The sequence below is a fragment of the Pseudophryne corroboree genome, chromosome 4 (genome assembly GCF_028390025.1).
Source record: "Pseudophryne corroboree isolate aPseCor3 chromosome 4, aPseCor3.hap2, whole genome shotgun sequence".
In the NCBI taxonomy this organism is placed as follows: Eukaryota; Metazoa; Chordata; class Amphibia; order Anura; family Myobatrachidae; genus Pseudophryne; species Pseudophryne corroboree.
The window spans coordinates 487,152,767-487,170,075 of record NC_086447.1 but is presented as its reverse complement, the minus strand read 5'-3'; the positions used below and the strand labels follow the sequence as shown (position 1 = coordinate 487,170,075).

Here is a 17,309-nt window from a genome sequence, read left to right as displayed (position 1 = left end):
ATACCTTGCACGCTGTACCACTTTGGGAGTTTTTTTTTATTATATCATATGTTGCTATATGTGTTTTTATTTATATTTCTTTGTTATGCGTTATTAACAGCTGCAAGTGTGATTGGCACATCCTTTGTTTAAGGCGGTGGTTCTCAAACTGTGTGCCATGGGGTGCCTCAGGACACTTGCTGGGGTGCCTTGGATTGGTGGTCCAGGACCATTTCAAATTATTTAAGGTCAATGTAATACATAAAACCTGTGCTGGTGGCTGACAATCCTAAAATATGTGGACAAACAGAAGCAAATCTTGCCCTTTGCATAACTGAACCTAAGGATGATAAACACAATTTACTTAATTTGATATCTTTTTCTAAATTTCTCAATAAGAAACTTCTGGCCTAGGGGTGATGTGAAAAAAATTCTGATAATCTAGGGCAGAGGTGGCTGCTAGCTACCGGTAGATCGGGATCTACCGGTAGCTAGCAGAGCATCCGCTGGTAGATTGCGTCCGGCATAACAAAAAATAACTGTAAGGAGCCCGCCGCTGCTGCTTCTCTTCACAGTTCCCGGGGATGCAGTGCGGATGTGAGGAGCCTGGGCGCCAGTTGGATCCAGCTGGCGGTGGCAACGACAAGAGAAGCAGCCAACAGGAGGCCAGGCAGTGTGAAAGGGGGACCTGTGACTACAGGGAGACTGAGGACTGAAGCTCGGCAGTGTGACTTGTCAGGTAAGTTATGCAAAGGGGGGGGGGGGATCTGCAAGTGGTGGAGGATCTACATAGAGGGGGGTATTGTTACTGCTATTTTAAAATGTGTGCATTATTATTGGTGTTATTATTTTATGGTGTCATTCTTAATTCTATTTTTAAATGTGTACGTTATTATTGGTGTTATTTGATGGCTTAATTATTAATGCTATTTTTAAATGTGTGCATTATTATTGGTGTTATTTGACGCCGGTAGATCACCGGTAAGTGAACAAAAAAAGTAGATCCGAGGTTCAAAAGTCCGGCCACCCCTGCTATAGAGTGTCGATATTCAAAAAAGTTTGTGAACCACTGGTTTAAAGAACTATAAATACTGCTAGCTTCAGCACAGCACCTTAGCATTAATCATATTTAGATGTCAAAGGCATAGATATGAGAAAGATATGTCAGTATCCTATTGAGGAAAATGTGAGATGCATGGAAGGATCATACCGCAGCTCCTATGAGTAAGGAAGTTTGTATCTTCTCTGAGAAGTCAATATCCTGCTCACCTGTGAACACACACTTCCCTTGGACATCATCTACTGCAACACTGCACATCATTTATTGGACTTCGTTGCTAGACTTGGGGCCTAGCACATATAATATTCCTGAGGGACACTGTATGAACTAGCCTCCAGTGGTTAGCAACCACCCAGCGCTAATTACACATTACCTTATATTTCAAGCCTTTGTATATAATTTTTGTGTGTCATCATTCCCTCAATATATAGTACTGTGCGGTACTTTATGTTGGCACTGATTGGTTTATAAATAAAAGAAAAGAACTCCTGCTACACTAGAATTTCAATGCAATGCCTAGGTAGATTATTATTTTATTGCTTAAAGATTTAAATCTTTTGCATCTAAAATAGGCCAGTGTATTATACTGATAAAAGCAAATCTGTAAGCTTACCGCTAGAATTACATTTGCCAGGCTAAGACCGAGCCTATCTGAACCAATGTCGACCAACTTGTACAGAGTCTTCAATATTTGGGATCGTCTTTTGCATCTCCTGCCTAATATATTGCCATCATCCAAGGTCCTGTGCAGCTTGGCACATAGGCTGCAGAGGTCTTCCAGATTCGTCTCTGCCACAAATGGAAGAGAACAATTTTACACCTGTTAGATCTGGGCACTCTTTGTTGCTTAAGTAAACACCTGAGGTCAACATAGTAGTTTAAAGTGTCAACTTTTTTAAGACCATCAACACACACACACACACACACACAGTATATGTAGTGCCATTTCGCCATAAAACGTTCTGGGACACAAGAGTGAAAAGTAAGTGACTCTATGCACCACTGGTGCCGACAGCATTTTCATTAAAATGGCAGCAATGGGAAAGCATGGGCCATAACTGTATGATGTTTCAATCGTACTCCAATAAATTAATAGCACAAGTATTGTAGTAACCAGACTAAGCTAAATACTTGTGAAGTAGAAGCTGCATTCCAGAACAGCAGAATGATGTTACGTTTTGTACAACGGACAAAACTTCCTCCGTACCTGCTGCCTCGAGGCCTTGCAGAATTGGGAAAATTTTCTCATTCCAGTAATTTGTCTCCCACTCTGTCTCGGTTTCATTTGCTGTTGGTTCAGCTTCTAAGTAGCCAAAGGAAACAGAAAGTATGCGTTACAAAAATACAGGGGCACACAAAACAATGTATTTGTGCCATAGACAACTATTTTTGCTGCAGGATAGAATTTATGTTCATAGAAATGAAACGGATATATACACTTATGAAGAAAACATCATCTGGATACAAGCAATTATTTTAACCTGATACTTATAGACAGTATTTAATATAACCTGTATGTGATTAGCTTTCTGGAATATCTTATAGTATCGCTTTTACAGTATTTCAGAATATTGCTGTGGTTCTTTATATAATTTACCGGTATGTCACTTTTTGTTTTTCCAAATGACTACAATATAGTATCTGCTTTCCAACAGCACAATTGACAGAGGCAGATTGGCCATAGACCTAACTGACTGGGCTATTCCTCATGCAGTATTCCAGCAACAGTGGAACTACACATCCCAGCACGCCCTGCCACAATTTTGCTATTAGGGCATACTTAAACTGGGGAAGGGCATGTTGGAATGTGTAGTCCCACAGCAGCAGGAGAACCACATGTTGAATACCGCTGCCATACAGAGATATTTCATGGTAAGGGGTAGCCTTAGAGCAGAGGTTCTCAAACTCGGTCCTCGGGAGCCCACACAGTGCATGTTTTGCAGGTAACCCAGCAGGTGCACAGGTGTATTAATTACTCACTGACACATTTTAAAAGGTCCACAGGTGGAGCTAATTATTTCACTTGTGATTCTGTGAGACCTGCAAAACATGCACTGTGTGGGCCCCCGAGGACAGAGTTTGAGAACCTCTGCCTTAGAGGGTTGCCTGGAGACCACCTGGTATGGTTTTTGTTGTTTTGTTTTTTCTTTATATATTTACTTCTTTATTTAACATTTATCATTTACTCCCCAGTGTATAGCATCTGCAACTCAGAATTGTAAGAGTCTAGTGTCATGACAGGCACTTTGGTAATACACACAAAGACTCTCATAAGTTTGATAAGCAGTTGGGCCCCCTAGCAACGGTGAACTATAGAACAAGGAACCCTGTACACTGAAGACTGTCAATAGACGCAAGTAATAGACTTTATTTTTATTTATTTTTTTAAATAAAAATTGGACTTAAATTTTAAATAGAAAGCGAGTTGCATTTTAATAGAAAGTGAGTTTTCTTTGTAATATATTTTTTTTATATATATATATATATATATATATATATATATACTGTATATATATATATATATATATATATATATATACATACATACATACATTTATTTATTAACAGTTTCTTATATAGCGCAGCATATTCTGTTGCGCTTTACAATTAGAACAACAGTAATAGAACAAAACTGGGTAAAAACAGACAAACATAGAGGTAGGAAGGCCCTGCTCACAAGCTTACTATAATATATATATATATATATATATATATATATATATATATATACATACACACACACACACACACACATATACATATATACACACACACACACACACACACACATAGGCCCTCATTCCGAGTTGTTCGCTCGCAAGCTGCTTTTAGCAGCTTGCGTGTGCCGGGCGGGACGCCCGCCACTCTGTTCGGCGCAGCGGAAGTGACGACGCACGGCGTCACCTACTGCTAATGTGATCCCCGCCCGCCACACGTTGTTTCACACAGGGTGCTTGTTAGCCTTTATAAGGTAAGATTTTTATGGTTGTCTGTATACCTGAAGAAAATGCCCAAATAAAAGCGGCATTGAAACGTTGTATTTCACTATCTGCCTGTCTAAGAGCTTTTATTGACTAAGACACTTGGAGTGCCACGCTTGCTGTCTATCTATATCTATATATATCTATATATATATATATATATATATATCTATATATATATATATATATATATATATATATATATGGGTTCACTACGGCTGGCCGGCGGTCGGGCTCCCGGCGACCAGCATCCCGGCGCCGGGAGCCCGACCGCCGGCTTACCGACAGCTTGGCGAGCGCAAATGAGCCCCTTGCGGGCTCGCTGCGCTCGCCACGCTACGGGCACGGTGGCGCGCTACGCGCGCCACACTATTTTATTCTCCCTCTATGGGGGTCGTGGACCCCCACGAGGGAAAATAAGTGTCGGTATGCCGGCTGTCGGGCTCCCGGCGCCGGTATACTGAGCGCCGGGAGCCCGACCGCCGGCAAACAGAAGACCACCCATATATATATATATATATATATATATATATATATATCTCCTATATATTAGCCCAAGTCTGTGACTCTGTGCTAGCTGTAACGCTGGGCGGAGTTACAGTGGTGGGTGGAGTTATTCAAATGAGTCACAGAACTGGGTAAATCTATAGGAGACCAGCAGCAGAAGCAGATGGTAAGGGCATGGCACAGGCAGGGGTGCATACCTCCCAGCTTTCTTCAGGCAGGAGGAGGGACACACACACACACAAACACACCACATGGCGAAAAGGGGGCGTGGCCAACGAAAGGGGGCGTGGCTTCACGGGAGGGCCCCCGTTTTCATCAGTGAGGGGGCATGCCCAGCGCTCTGTAAGCTGCTGGCATGCCCCCAGGGGCAGATTATGAGTCTGGGGCCCCAGGGCACTTAAGACAAGGGGCCCTATCTCATTGCTGTGCCTGCTGTGGGATTGGGGGCGTGGCTTAATCGCGCCCGCGAAGCCACGCCCCCTTATGCAAATTCCAGGATTTTTTTTTAATGGAATTTTAGCCCCTCATCTAGAGGTAAATCCAGAGGAGGTGGTCGCTTCCCCTACACACCTGCACAGGCAGAAGAAAGCAGGGAGACTGCTGCCTCCCTGCAACACCACATACCTGCCAATACGCAGCAGCATGTGCTGACTGTAGCACAATGCTGCCGCTGTTACTGGCAGGACGAGGAGCTTCAGAGCTGGGACAGAGCTACTCCAGCCGGGGGCCCCCATAAAACTGTGGGGCCCATGGTACGTACCCCTTGCCCCCCCCCCCCCCCCCCCGTAATCCGGCTCTGCTGCTGGAATCCCCCCTTAATCCGTACCCCCTGATGCCCCCTCTCCCTCTGTCTCCACTAAATTCACTGCTGCTCTGCTAAGCAGAACAGTGAGTACAGGAGCTTCCCAACTGCCCCCCCCCCCACCCCACCCCGCAACACCACCACCACCGCGGGACACTGTGGCCCGCGGGTGGGACAGCGGGACAGACCCTAAAAAATGGGACTGTCCCGCGAAAATCGGGACAGTTGGGAGGTATGGGGGTGAGTGAGGGGGTATGCCATACAGACTGACAGGCACCGGCACACTGTGTGCTTGACCCCCCACATCAGCATACTCAGCAGGGTCTCACTGGTGCGGAGGAGCGTCACTTTCTGGCACACTCCACGCTTCTTAGCTGCAGTTTTGTGGGGCACCTGCCGCTGTGCAGGTTTCATACTGCCTCAATTATCTCCAGCCCCGGCAACCCCACCGCTAGCTGCAGTGCTGCAACCCACAGTGAGGTGCGCCCAGCTCATTCACACACTTTAGCTGGCGGGCAGCGCTGCAGAAGTCCGCGCTGCTTGCAGGCTCCGACTCCTTCCTCCCTCCAGCCACAGCGTCTCCTGGGGGCTAACCAGCCACTCCCAGTCTCCCCTTACCACAGTGCCCACCAGCTGCGCGAGGTCTGCGGTGTGTGACTGAGGAGGGGGGGATGGATGCGGACGGGCAGAGGAAGCAGGACTCCAGCCTGAGAGAGTCAGCCATGCCAAGTCTCCACCAGCAGCAAATCCCAACAGATTGGAGTGGAACAGCAGCAGCCAGCAGCAGTGACTTCGGTAAGACACATCTGTCTGTCACCACTGTTCTGTCCCTAATACCAATCTCTCCCGTGCCCTGTGTTCTGTCATGTCCCTGTCACCCTTATCCTGGCCCTTTCACCCTTATCCTGGCCCTGTCACCCCTATCCAGGCCCTGTCACCCCTATCCAGGCCCTGTCACCCCTGTGCTTGCCCTGTCAACCCTATACTGGCCCTGTCACCCCTGTCCTGGTCCTGCCGCCCCTACCATGGCCATGTCACCCCTATCCTGTCCCTGTCATTTCTGTCCTGGCCCCGTCGCCCCTGTCCTGGCCCTGTCACCCCTGTTCTGACCCTGTCATCCCTGTTCTGACCCTGTCACCCCTGTCCTGGCCCCGTTACCCCTGTCACCCCTGTCCTGGCCCTGTTACTGCATACCCTCCAACTACCTTTTTGTCAGGTACAGTACCCGTAGCGCCTCCAGACCCCTCCCCAATGCACCACACCTCCGCACCTTCCCCTCTACCACATGCGGCACCCCACCCCTCCCCCACACGCTGTGCCTCCAGACCCCCTACACCACCCACGGCTTCCACTTCTCCGCCAATCCACCACCCACAGCACCTCCAGACCCTCTCCACCATCCACCCCCCATATGTCTCTCCCCACACCTGCCCCCCTCCACCCGCAGCATCTGCAGAGACCCTCCTCCATCCGCGGTGCCCCCCTCATCCACCCCTCCCCCACCTGCCCCTCCACCACCTGCAGCACCTCCGGACCCCCTTCCCCATCCGCCGCACCACCTGTACCTGCCCCTCCCCTACTCACGGCACCTCCGGACCCCCTACCCCACCCCCGCCCCTTCCCATCCCACAGCACCTCCGGAACCCTTCACCCATCCGCAACATCCCCGCACCTGCCCCTCTCCCACCCTTGGCACCCCTGCCCTTCCCCCACCGGCAGTGCCTACGGACCCCATCCCCCTTCTGCAGCCCCCACTCCTCTACCCCTCCCCCACCCGCAGCATCTCCCGACCCTTCCCCATCTGGGCCCCCCCGCTTCCACCCCCCCTCTACCCGCAGCATCTACAGACACCCACCCCCATCCACAGTCCCCCCCGCACCTGCTACATTCTGTACATTGTGCCCTGCAGGTGCTGTTCATACCGTCGCAAGGGGCTGCGCCTCCTTCACCATCGCACGCCCTTTCATTGTGCAATATTTAACCACTAACAAAGGAATGCAGGTAATACTCCATATAATACAAATATTGAACCCCAGAAAGGCATGCAAGGGTTAAGGGGGCGTAGCCCCTTGCGACGGTGTGAAGAGCGCCCGTAGGGCGCGATGAAGCACCTAGTATATCTATATATCTATATATATATATATATATATATCTATATATCTATATATATATATATATATATATATATAGTAAGCTTGAAAAATATAATAAGAATTTACTCACCGGTAATTCTATTTCTCGTAGTCCGTAGTGGATGCTGGGGACTCCGTAAGGACCATGGGGAATAGACGGGCTCCGCAGGAGACTGGGCACTCTAAAGAAAGATTCAGGACTATCTGGTGTGCACTGGCTCCTCCCCCTATGACCCTCCTCCAAGCCTCATTTAGGAACTGTGCCCGGAAGAGCTGACACAATAAGGAAGGATTTTTGAATCTCGGTTAAGACTCATACCAGCCACACCATATAACTCGTGATAGGAACCCCGGTTAACAGTATGATAACAATGGAGCCTCTGAACAGATGGCTCGCAATAACAACCTGATTATAGTAACAATAACTATTTACAAGTATTGCAGACAATCCGCACTTGGGATGGGCGCCCAGCATCCACTACGGACTACGAGAAATAGAATTACCGGTGAGTAAATTCTTATTTTCTCTGACGTCCTAGTGGATGCTGGGGACTCCGTAAGGACCATGGGGATTATACCCAAGCTCCCAAACGGGCGGGAGAGTGCGGATGACTCTGCAGCACCGAATGAGAGAACTCCAGGTCCTCCTCAGCCAGGGTATCAAATTTGTAGAATTTTGCAAACGTGTTTGCCCCTGACCAAGTAGCAGCTCGGCAAAGTTGTAAAGCCGAGACCCCTCGGGCAGCCGCCCAAGATGAGCCCACCTTCCTTGTGGAATGGGCTTTTACGGATTTAGGCTGCGGTAATCCCACCGCAGAATGCGCCAGCTGAATAGTGCTACAAATCCAGCGCGCGATAGCCTGCTTAGAAGCAGGAGCACCCAGCTTGTTGGGTGCATACAGGATAAACAGCGAGTCAGTCTTCCTGACTCCAGCCGTCCTGGAAACATACATTTTCAGGGCCCTGACTACGTCCAGTAACTTGGAATCCTCCAAGTCCCTAGTAGCCGCAGGCACCACAATAGGTTGGTTCAAGTGAAAAGCTGAGACCACCTTCGGGAGAGACTGAGGACGAGTCCTCAACTCTGCCCTATCCATATGGAAAATCAGATAAGGACTTTTACAAGACAAAGCCGCCAATTCTGATACTCGCCTGGCCGAAGCCAGGGCCAACAACATGACCACTTTCCACGTGGGATATTTCAAATCCACAGTCTTAAGTGGCTCGAACCAATGTGATTTCAGGAATTCCAAAACCACATTGAGATCCCAAGGTGCCACTGGGGGCACAAAAGGAGGCTGAATATGCAGAACTCCTTTGACAAACGTCTGAACTTCAGGCAGTGAAGCCAGTTCTTTTTGGAAGAAAATCGACAGAGTCGAAATCTGGACCTTAATGGACCCCAATTTGAGGCCCAACGTCACCCCTGCTTGCAGGAAATGCAGGAATCGACCCAGCTGAAATTCCTCCGTCGGGGCCTTCTTGGCCTCACACCACGCAACATATTTTCGCCAAATGCAGTGATAATGTTTTGCGGTGACATCCTTCCTGGCTTTGATCAGGGTAGGGATGACTTCCTCCGGAATGCCCTTTTCCTTTAGGATCCGGTGTTCAACCGCCATGCCGTCAAACGTAGCCACGGTAAGACTTGGAACAGACAGGGTCCCTGCTGCAGCAGGTCTTGTCTGAGCGGCAGAGGCCAAGGGTCCTCTGCAAGCATCTCTTGAAGTTCCGGATACCAAGCTCTTCTTGGTCAATCCGGAACCACGAGTATAGTTTTCACTCCTCGCTTTCTTATTATTCTCAGTACCTTGGGAATGAGAGGCAGAGGAGGAAACACATAAACCGACTGGTACACCCACGGTGTCACTAGAGCGTCCACAGCGATCGCCTGAGGGTCCCTTGACCTGGCGCAATATCTTTTCAACTTTTTGTTGAGGCGGGACGCCATCATGTCCACCTGTGGTCTTTCCCAACGGTCTACCAGCATTTGGAAGACTTCTGGATGAAGTCCCCATTCTCCCGGGTGGAGGTCGTGCCTGCTGAGGAAGTCTGCTTCCCAGTTGTCCACTCCCGGAATGAACACTGCTGTCAGTGCCAACACATGATTCTCTGCCCATCGGAGAATCCTTGTGGCTTCTGCCATTGCCATCCTGCTTCTTGTGCCGCCCTGTCTGTTTACATGGGCGACCGCCGTGATGTTGTCTGATTGGATCAGTACCGGCTGGTTCTGAAGCAGGGGCCTTGCTTGGCTTAGGGCATTGTAAATGGCCCTTAGCTCCAGAATATTTATGTGAAGCGAAATCTCCCGATTTGACCACAGTCCTTGGAAATTCCTTCCCTGTGTGACTGCACCCCAGCCCCGAAGGCTGGCATCCGTGGTCACCAGGACCCAGTCCTGTATTCCGAATCTGCGGCCCTCTAGTAGATAAGCCCTCTGCAGCCACCACAGCAGCGACACCCTGGTCCTTGCCGACAGGGTTATCCGCTGTTGCATCTGGAGATGGGACCCGGACCATTTGTCCAACAGGTCCCACTGGAACGTCCTTGCGTGGAACCTTCCGAATGGGATTGCTTCGTACGAAGCTACCATTTTTCCCAGGACTCGTGTGCATTGATGTACCGACACCTGTCCTGGTTTTAGGATGTCTCTGACTAGAGATGACAACTCCTCGGCTTTTTCCAGTGGAAGAAACACTCTTTTCTGGTCTGTGTCCAGAATCATTCCCAGGAACAGAAGACGTGTCGTCGGGACCAGCTGTGACTTTGGAATATTGAGAATCCAGCCGTGCTGTTGTAGCACTTCCCGAGAAAGTGCTACCCCCACTACCAACTGTTCTTTGGACCTCGCCTTTATCAGGAGATCGTCCAAGTATGGGATAATTAAAACTCCCTTCTTGCGAAGGAGTATCATCATTTCGGCCATTACCTTGGTAAAGACCCTCGGTGCCGTGGATAACCCAAACGGCAGCGTCTGGAACCGATAGTGACAGTCCTGTACCACAAATCTGAGGTACTCCTGGTGCGGAGGGTAAATAGGGACATGCAGGTACGCATCCTTGATGACCAGGGAGACCATGTAATCCCCCTCGTCCAGGCTCGCAATAACCGCCCTGAGCGATTCCATCTTGAACTTGAACCTTTTGATATAAGTGTTCAAGGCTTTTAAATTTAAGATGGGTCTCACCGAACCGTCCGGTTTCGGTACCACAAACATTGTGGAATAGTAACCCTTTCCCTGTTGAAGGAGGGGTACCTTGACAATCACTTGCTGTGAATATAGGCCCTCATTCCGAGTCGTTCGCTCGTTCTTTTTTTTCGCATCGCAGTGAAAATCAGCTTAGAGCGCATGCGCAATGTTCGCACTGCGACTGCGCTAAGTAATTCTGCTATGAAGAAAGGATTTTTACTCACGGCTTTTTGTTCGCACCGGCGAACGTAGTGTGATTGACAGGAAATGGGTGTTACTGGGCGGAAACACGGCGTTTTATGGGCGTGTGGCTGAAAACGCTACCGTTTCCGGAAAAAACGCAGGAGTGGCCGGAGAAACGGGGGAGTGTCTGGGCGAACGCTGGGAGTGTTTGTGACGTCAAACCAGGAACGACAAGCACTGAACTGATCGCACAGGCAGAGTAAGTCTGGAGCTACTCTAAAACTGCTAAGTTTTTTTTGTTCGCAATATTGCGTAAACTTCGTTCGCACTTTTAAGATGCTAAGATACACTCCCAGTAGGCGTAGACTAAGCGTGTGTAACTCTGCTAAATTCGCCTTGCGACCGATCAACTCGGAATGAGGGCCATAGTTTTTTGAATAGCCACCAACACTGCCTCCCTGGCAGAGGGAGTTGCCGGTAAGGCAGATTTTAGGAAACGGCAGGGGGGAGACGTCTCGAATTCCAGCCTGTACCCCTGAGACACTACTTGAAGGACCCAGGGATCCACCTGTGAGAGAGCCCACTGTGTGCTGAAATTCCTGAGACGGGCCCCCACCGTACCCGGGTCCGCCTGAGCAGCCCCAGCGTCATGCTGTGGACTTACCAGACGCTGGGGAGGACTTCTGCTCTTGGGAACTAGCTGTGTGCGGCAGCTTTTTCCCCCTACCTCTGCCCCTCGGCAGAAAGGATGAGCCTCTAGCCCTCTTATTTTACTGGGGCCGAAAGGACTGTACCTGATAATACGGTGCTTTCTTTTGCTGTGGGGTAGCCTGTGGCAAAAAGGTCGATTTCCCAGCAGTAGCTGTGGAAACGAGGTCTGACAGACCATCCCCAAAAAGTTCCACCCCTTTATAGGGCAAAACTTCCATGTGCCGCTTCGAGTCGGCATCGCCTGACCATTGCCGAGTCCATAACCCTCTTCTGGCGGCAATGGACATAGCGCTTATTTTTGATGCCAGCCGGCAAATATCCCTCTGTGCATCACGCATGTATAAGACGGCGTCTTTTATATGCTCTATCGTCAGCAAAATATTGTCCCTATCCATGGTATCAATGTTATCCGACAGGGAATCTGACCACGCAGCTGCAGCACTGCACATCCAAGCCGATGCAATAGCGGGTCTCAATATAATGCCGGTGTGTGTGTATATAGCTTTAAGGGTATTTTCCTGCTTTCTATCAGCAGGTTCATTTAGGGCGGCCGTATCCGGAGACGGTAGTGCCACCTTTTTTGATAAGCGTGTCAGCGCTTTATCTACCCTAGGGGGTGTTTCCCAACGTGACCTATCCTCTGGCGGGAAAGGGTACGCTGCCAATAACCGTTTAGAAACTATCAATTTCTTATCTGGGGAAGACCACGCTTCCTCACACACCTCATTTAATTCCTCAGATGCAGGAAAAACTACTGGTAGTTTTTTCTCACCAAACATAATACCCTTTTTTGTGGTACCTGGGGTATTATCAGAAATGTGTAATACATTTTTCATTGCCTCAATCATGTAACGGGTGGACCTATTGGAGGGTACACTAGTCTCATCGTCGTCGACACTGGAGTCGGTATCCGTGTCGACATCTGTATCTGTCATCTGAGGTAGCGGGCGTTTTACAGCCCCTGATGACATTTGAGACGCTTGGACAGGCACAAGCTGAGAAGCCGGCTGTCCTATGTCGTCAAACCTTTTATGTGAGGAGCTGACACTGTCACGTAATTCCTTCCATAAGTCCATCCACACAGGTGTCGACCCCGCAGGGGGTGACATCACATTCACAGGCATTTGCTCCGCCTCCACATCATTATCCTCATCATACATGTCGACACAGCAGTACCGACACACAGCACACACACAGGGAATGCTCTGACAGAGGACAGGACCCCACAAAGCCCTTTGGGGAGACAGAGGGAGAGTATGCCAGCACACACCAGAGCGCTATATATCACAGGGATATCACCTTATAAAAGTGTTTTCCCTTATAGCTGCATATATATATTGTATACTGCGCCTAAATTGTGCCCCCCTCTCTTTTTTACCCTTTCTGTAGTGCAGGACTGCAGGGGAGAGCCAGGGAGCGATCCTTCCAGCGAAGCTGTGAGGGAAAATGGCGCCAGTGTGCTGAGGGAGAAGGCTCCGCCCCTTTTTCGGCGGGCTTTCTCCCGCTATTTTAAAATGTCTGGCAGGGGTTAATTTACACCTATATAGCCCCTGGGGCTATATATGGTGTTAGTTTGCCAGCCAAGGTGTATATTATTGCTGCTCAGGGCGCCCCCCCCCAGCGCCCTGCACCCATCAGTGACCGAAGTGTGTGGTGTGCATGAGGAGCAATGGCGCACAGCTGCAGTGCTGTGCGCTACCTTGGAGGAAGACAGAAGTCTTCAGCCGCCGATTTTCCGGACCTTCTTGCTTCTGGCTCTGTAAGGGGGACGGCGGCGCGGCTCCGGGAACGGACGACGAGGTCGGGTACTGTGTTCGATCCCTCTGGAGCTAATGGTGTCCAGTAGCCTAAGAAGCCCAAGCTACCACCAGTTAGGTAGGTTCGCTTCTTCTCCCCTTAGTCCCTCGCTGCAGTGAGCCTGTTGCCAGCAGGTCTCACTGTAAAATAAAAAACCTAAACTATACTTTCTTTCTAGGAGCTCAGGAGAGCCCCTAGTGTGCATCCAGCTCGGCTGGGCACAGAAATCTAACTGAGGCTTAGAGGAGGGTCATAGGGGGAGGAGCCAGTGCACACCAGATAGTCCTGAATCTTTCTTTAGAGTGCCCAGTCTCCTGCGGAGCCCGTCTATTCCCCATGGTCCTTACGGAGTCCCCAGCATCCACTAGGACGTCAGAGAAATATTATTTATTTTTTTCATTTTTTTTTTACATATATTGAAGTGTACTCCCTCTTCTACGTTTTCTATATCTAAAAAATATTTCCTTATTTTTAACCAAACTGTACTGTATATTATTTTTTCTAGTAACTACATATAAGATTTCAAATATACAAGTATATATAAACAGTAATATGCTAAGATAGAACAGATAGTAGCAGTGCAAAGTAGCAAACTGTGTGACATTTACTGAGAGCACAAAATGAAAATATTACATAGGGGCTGAGGGAGGGGGCATGGAGGCTTACCTGAAGCCACCCAAGGAAAAAGGAAAACGTAAAAACTTAACAAACAAAAGACTTTGTAGGTGTGTAAAACATAAACCACGTATCAACTACCATAGTAGGTTAGAAAGGACACTATTGCCGGGTTATGTTACAGTAATGAAACCATGGGTGCCAAATTTAATAACATTTACTGGAGGTATTCTTCAGGTACACTGATATTTATCCATAGCTGTGAAGTGCCATAGGGGGGGTGATTCAGACCTGATCGTAGAGGTGCTAAATTTAGCACATCTACCGTCAGTCACACAGACATGCGGGGGGACGCCCAGCACAGGGTTAGTCCGCACCGCATGTCAGGCCCTACCCCGCCACACAAGTACAAAAGCATCGCACAGCGGTGATGCTTTTGTACTTGAAGAGTAGCTCCCAGCCAGCGCAGCTCCTGCGCACTGGCAGGGAGCTACTCGTCACTGCCCGGGTCGCAGCGGCTGCGTGTGACGTCACGCAGCCGTCACGGCCCATCCCCCAATGGTCCGGGCATGCTTGCATTGCCCGGACCCTGCCCCCTAAACGGCGGGCAAATGCCGCCGGCCTGCCCCGCGACCACCACTGCCTGTCAATCAGGCAGAGGCGATCGCAGGGCTAAGACAGCCGTCGGCTGTTTGGCATGCGCTGGTGCACTGCGGTGCCGGCGCATGCGCAGTTCAGACCTGATCGCTGCTGTGCGAAAACGCACAGCAGTGATCAGGTCTGAATTAGCCCCATAGTGTTGTACTTGCTGAAAAAGGGGAGGGGGCATTGGGGATCTGAGAGCCCAGTTTGTCAAGGGGCCATGACATACCCTCAATGGATAGCTTTAAAAGAATTAACCTAAGTTTTTTAGTAATGGACACAGGTATGATACTAGAGATAATCCCAATAAGCAATCCTGGACAGATCCACTAGATGTGTTATACACAGAGTCGAAAACATGGGTTATTGCCATGTCAACATGGGTTATTGCCATGCCGACCCGGGTCAGCCACCAGTGTAAACAGCTCCCAAAAAAATAATCCGGGTCGATTTACCCAGCAATCCTACCCCGGTTTCAACCAGCATTGACTAGTGTAAATGGGACCCTGTCCTCCAACCTCCCAACCGCAGCATCTTGCGGGTGGTCGGGAGGTTGGAGGACAGGGCACACGCTGTCTCCACTGCTGTCTGAGCTGCTATGCAGACAGCAGCGGTGCCGGTGGGGAAGGTGAATGGATGCCACTCTTATAAGTGCAGCGTCCATTCACCGCACAGAGAGAGGCTGGAGGCAACCCAGCAGCAGCTTCCAGAGTGCTGGGCTTGCCCCCAGCATGATGTGCAAGCTCCCAGAGGTCTACTTTTATGGATTTCCCAGCGCTTGGAGTTGTTGTCATTTCCAAGCGCCAGCCCTAAAGACACTGCACCCTTATGTGAACGATGCTGACCCGGGAATATCCCGGGTTGGCACCGCAGTGTAAACGTGGTAAATCCCGGGTCCAACCCGGATTAGAACCGTGTTCCAAATCCCGGGTCGGATCTGGGATTGTGGTGTAAAAGGGGTATAAGTAGGAATCTAGTTTTCCACAACTTCAACAATGTTGAGCGTTTTCTGCTGTTTACATAGAAACATAGAATTTGACCCACTTGGCCATCTAGTCTACCCCTTTTTTTTATCCTTTAGGTAATCTCAAGTTTAGTTGACACCAAGTACCATCTGTAGTACTCTTAGTGGGATTTCACTTTTAGATGCGGTTCGAGTGAAGACTTAGATATTCGTTCACTAATCATGGCCCATGCGGAATTTAGTAGGCACCAAGTACTATATCACCTGTAGAACAATTTGTAGGAGTTTAATTTTATATGTGTTGATGTTATTTCACCAATTGTGGCCTACAAGTGTTCGTCTGGGCTGCCCAGATATGTTGCCAAGTAACCTATACCCGGGAATGGGAAACTGCTTGGCAGTCACTAACATTAACATTTTGTATGTAGAGAAAGAAGGCTCTTTTTGGGGGGCACTATTAAATTTTAGCGATCAACAGGAGTGTGTGTACATTGGAATTAATTGGTGAATAAAACAAAAAAGTTTATTAAATCACATATGTAAAATAAAGCCAAGAAAAACATTGAATGTACATAGAGTACAAAAATGACAAACAAAAAGACATATATAGGTACATAAATCACCCGCTAATTTGCGGTCCAGTAGCAATCAGTTTATTTAGTTATAATTCAAAGAGGAGCTTATTTTTCAGTTGAATTGCCGCTGATTTTGTAAAACCACAGAAAAAAAGGAGTTTTATGGTAAGAACTTACCTTTGTTAAAACTCTTTCCTTGTGGAGCTCAGTGTACCTCGCAGAAAGACATAGGGGTGTAGAGTAGGATCTTGATCCGAGGCGCCAACAGGCTGAAAAGCTTTGACTGTTCCCAGAATGCATAGCGCCGCCTCCTCTATAACTCCGCCTCCCTGCACAGGAGCTCAGTTTTTAGTTAACCAGCCCAATGCAGTAGCAGGAAAAAGAGACGACAACGGTTAGTAGCCACATATATCACACTCTCACGACAGGAGAAGTGTCAGCGGCTAATGCCATACCAACCCGAAGAAGCTAAGTGCATCAGCGTGGGCGCCTTGTGGAGCTCAGTGTACCTCGCAGAAAGAGTTTTAACAAAGGTAAGTTCTTACCATAAAACTCGTTTTCTGCTGCGGGGTACACTGGGCTCCACAAGGAAAGACATAGGGGATGTCCTAAAGCAGTTCCTTATGGGAGGGGATGCACTGTAGCGGGCACAAGAACCCGGCGTCCAAAGGAAGCATCCTGGGAATCGGCAGTATCGAAGGCATAGAACCTTATGAACGTGTTCACTGAAGACCACGTAGCCGCCTTGCACAATTGTTCAAGGGTCGCACCACGGCGGGCCGCCCAAGAAGGTCCAACAGACCGAGTAGAATGGGCCGTAATGTGATCAGGAGCTGATAGACCAGCCCTCACATAAGCATGTGCAATCACCATTCTAATCCATCTGGCCAAAGTTTGCTTGTGAGCAGGCCAGCCCCGTTTGTGAAATCCAAACAGCACAAAGAGAGAATCAGATTTCCTAATAGAAGCAGTTCTCTTCACATAGATACGGAGATCCAGTACCACATCCAAAGACCGCTCTTTGGAAGACCGATCAGGAGAAACCAGTGCCGGAACCACAATCTCCTGGTTAAGGTGGAACGAAGAAACCACCTTAGGTGAATATCCGGGACGAGTCCTAAGAACTGCCCGGTCACGGTGAAATATCAGATATGGGGAACTACAGGACAAG

The 17,309-nt window shown here is 48.9% G+C and overlaps 1 protein-coding gene across 5 annotated transcripts in view; it reads right to left on the bottom strand.

The window, feature by feature from the left end:
- The window catches only part of ARMC2 (armadillo repeat containing 2), a 502,181-nt gene that overhangs the window by 78,285 nt on the left and 406,587 nt on the right, over positions 1-17,309 (bottom strand). For all 5 annotated transcript variants that reach the window (XM_063917083.1, XM_063917082.1, XM_063917081.1 and 2 more), the window contains 2 exons: positions 2,247-2,342; positions 1,653-1,828 (listed from right to left, as the gene is read on the bottom strand). In XM_063917083.1, coding sequence (XP_063773153.1) covers positions 1,653-1,828; positions 2,247-2,342 — 272 coding nt within the window. The remainder of the gene's footprint in view (positions 1-1,652; positions 1,829-2,246; positions 2,343-17,309) is intronic.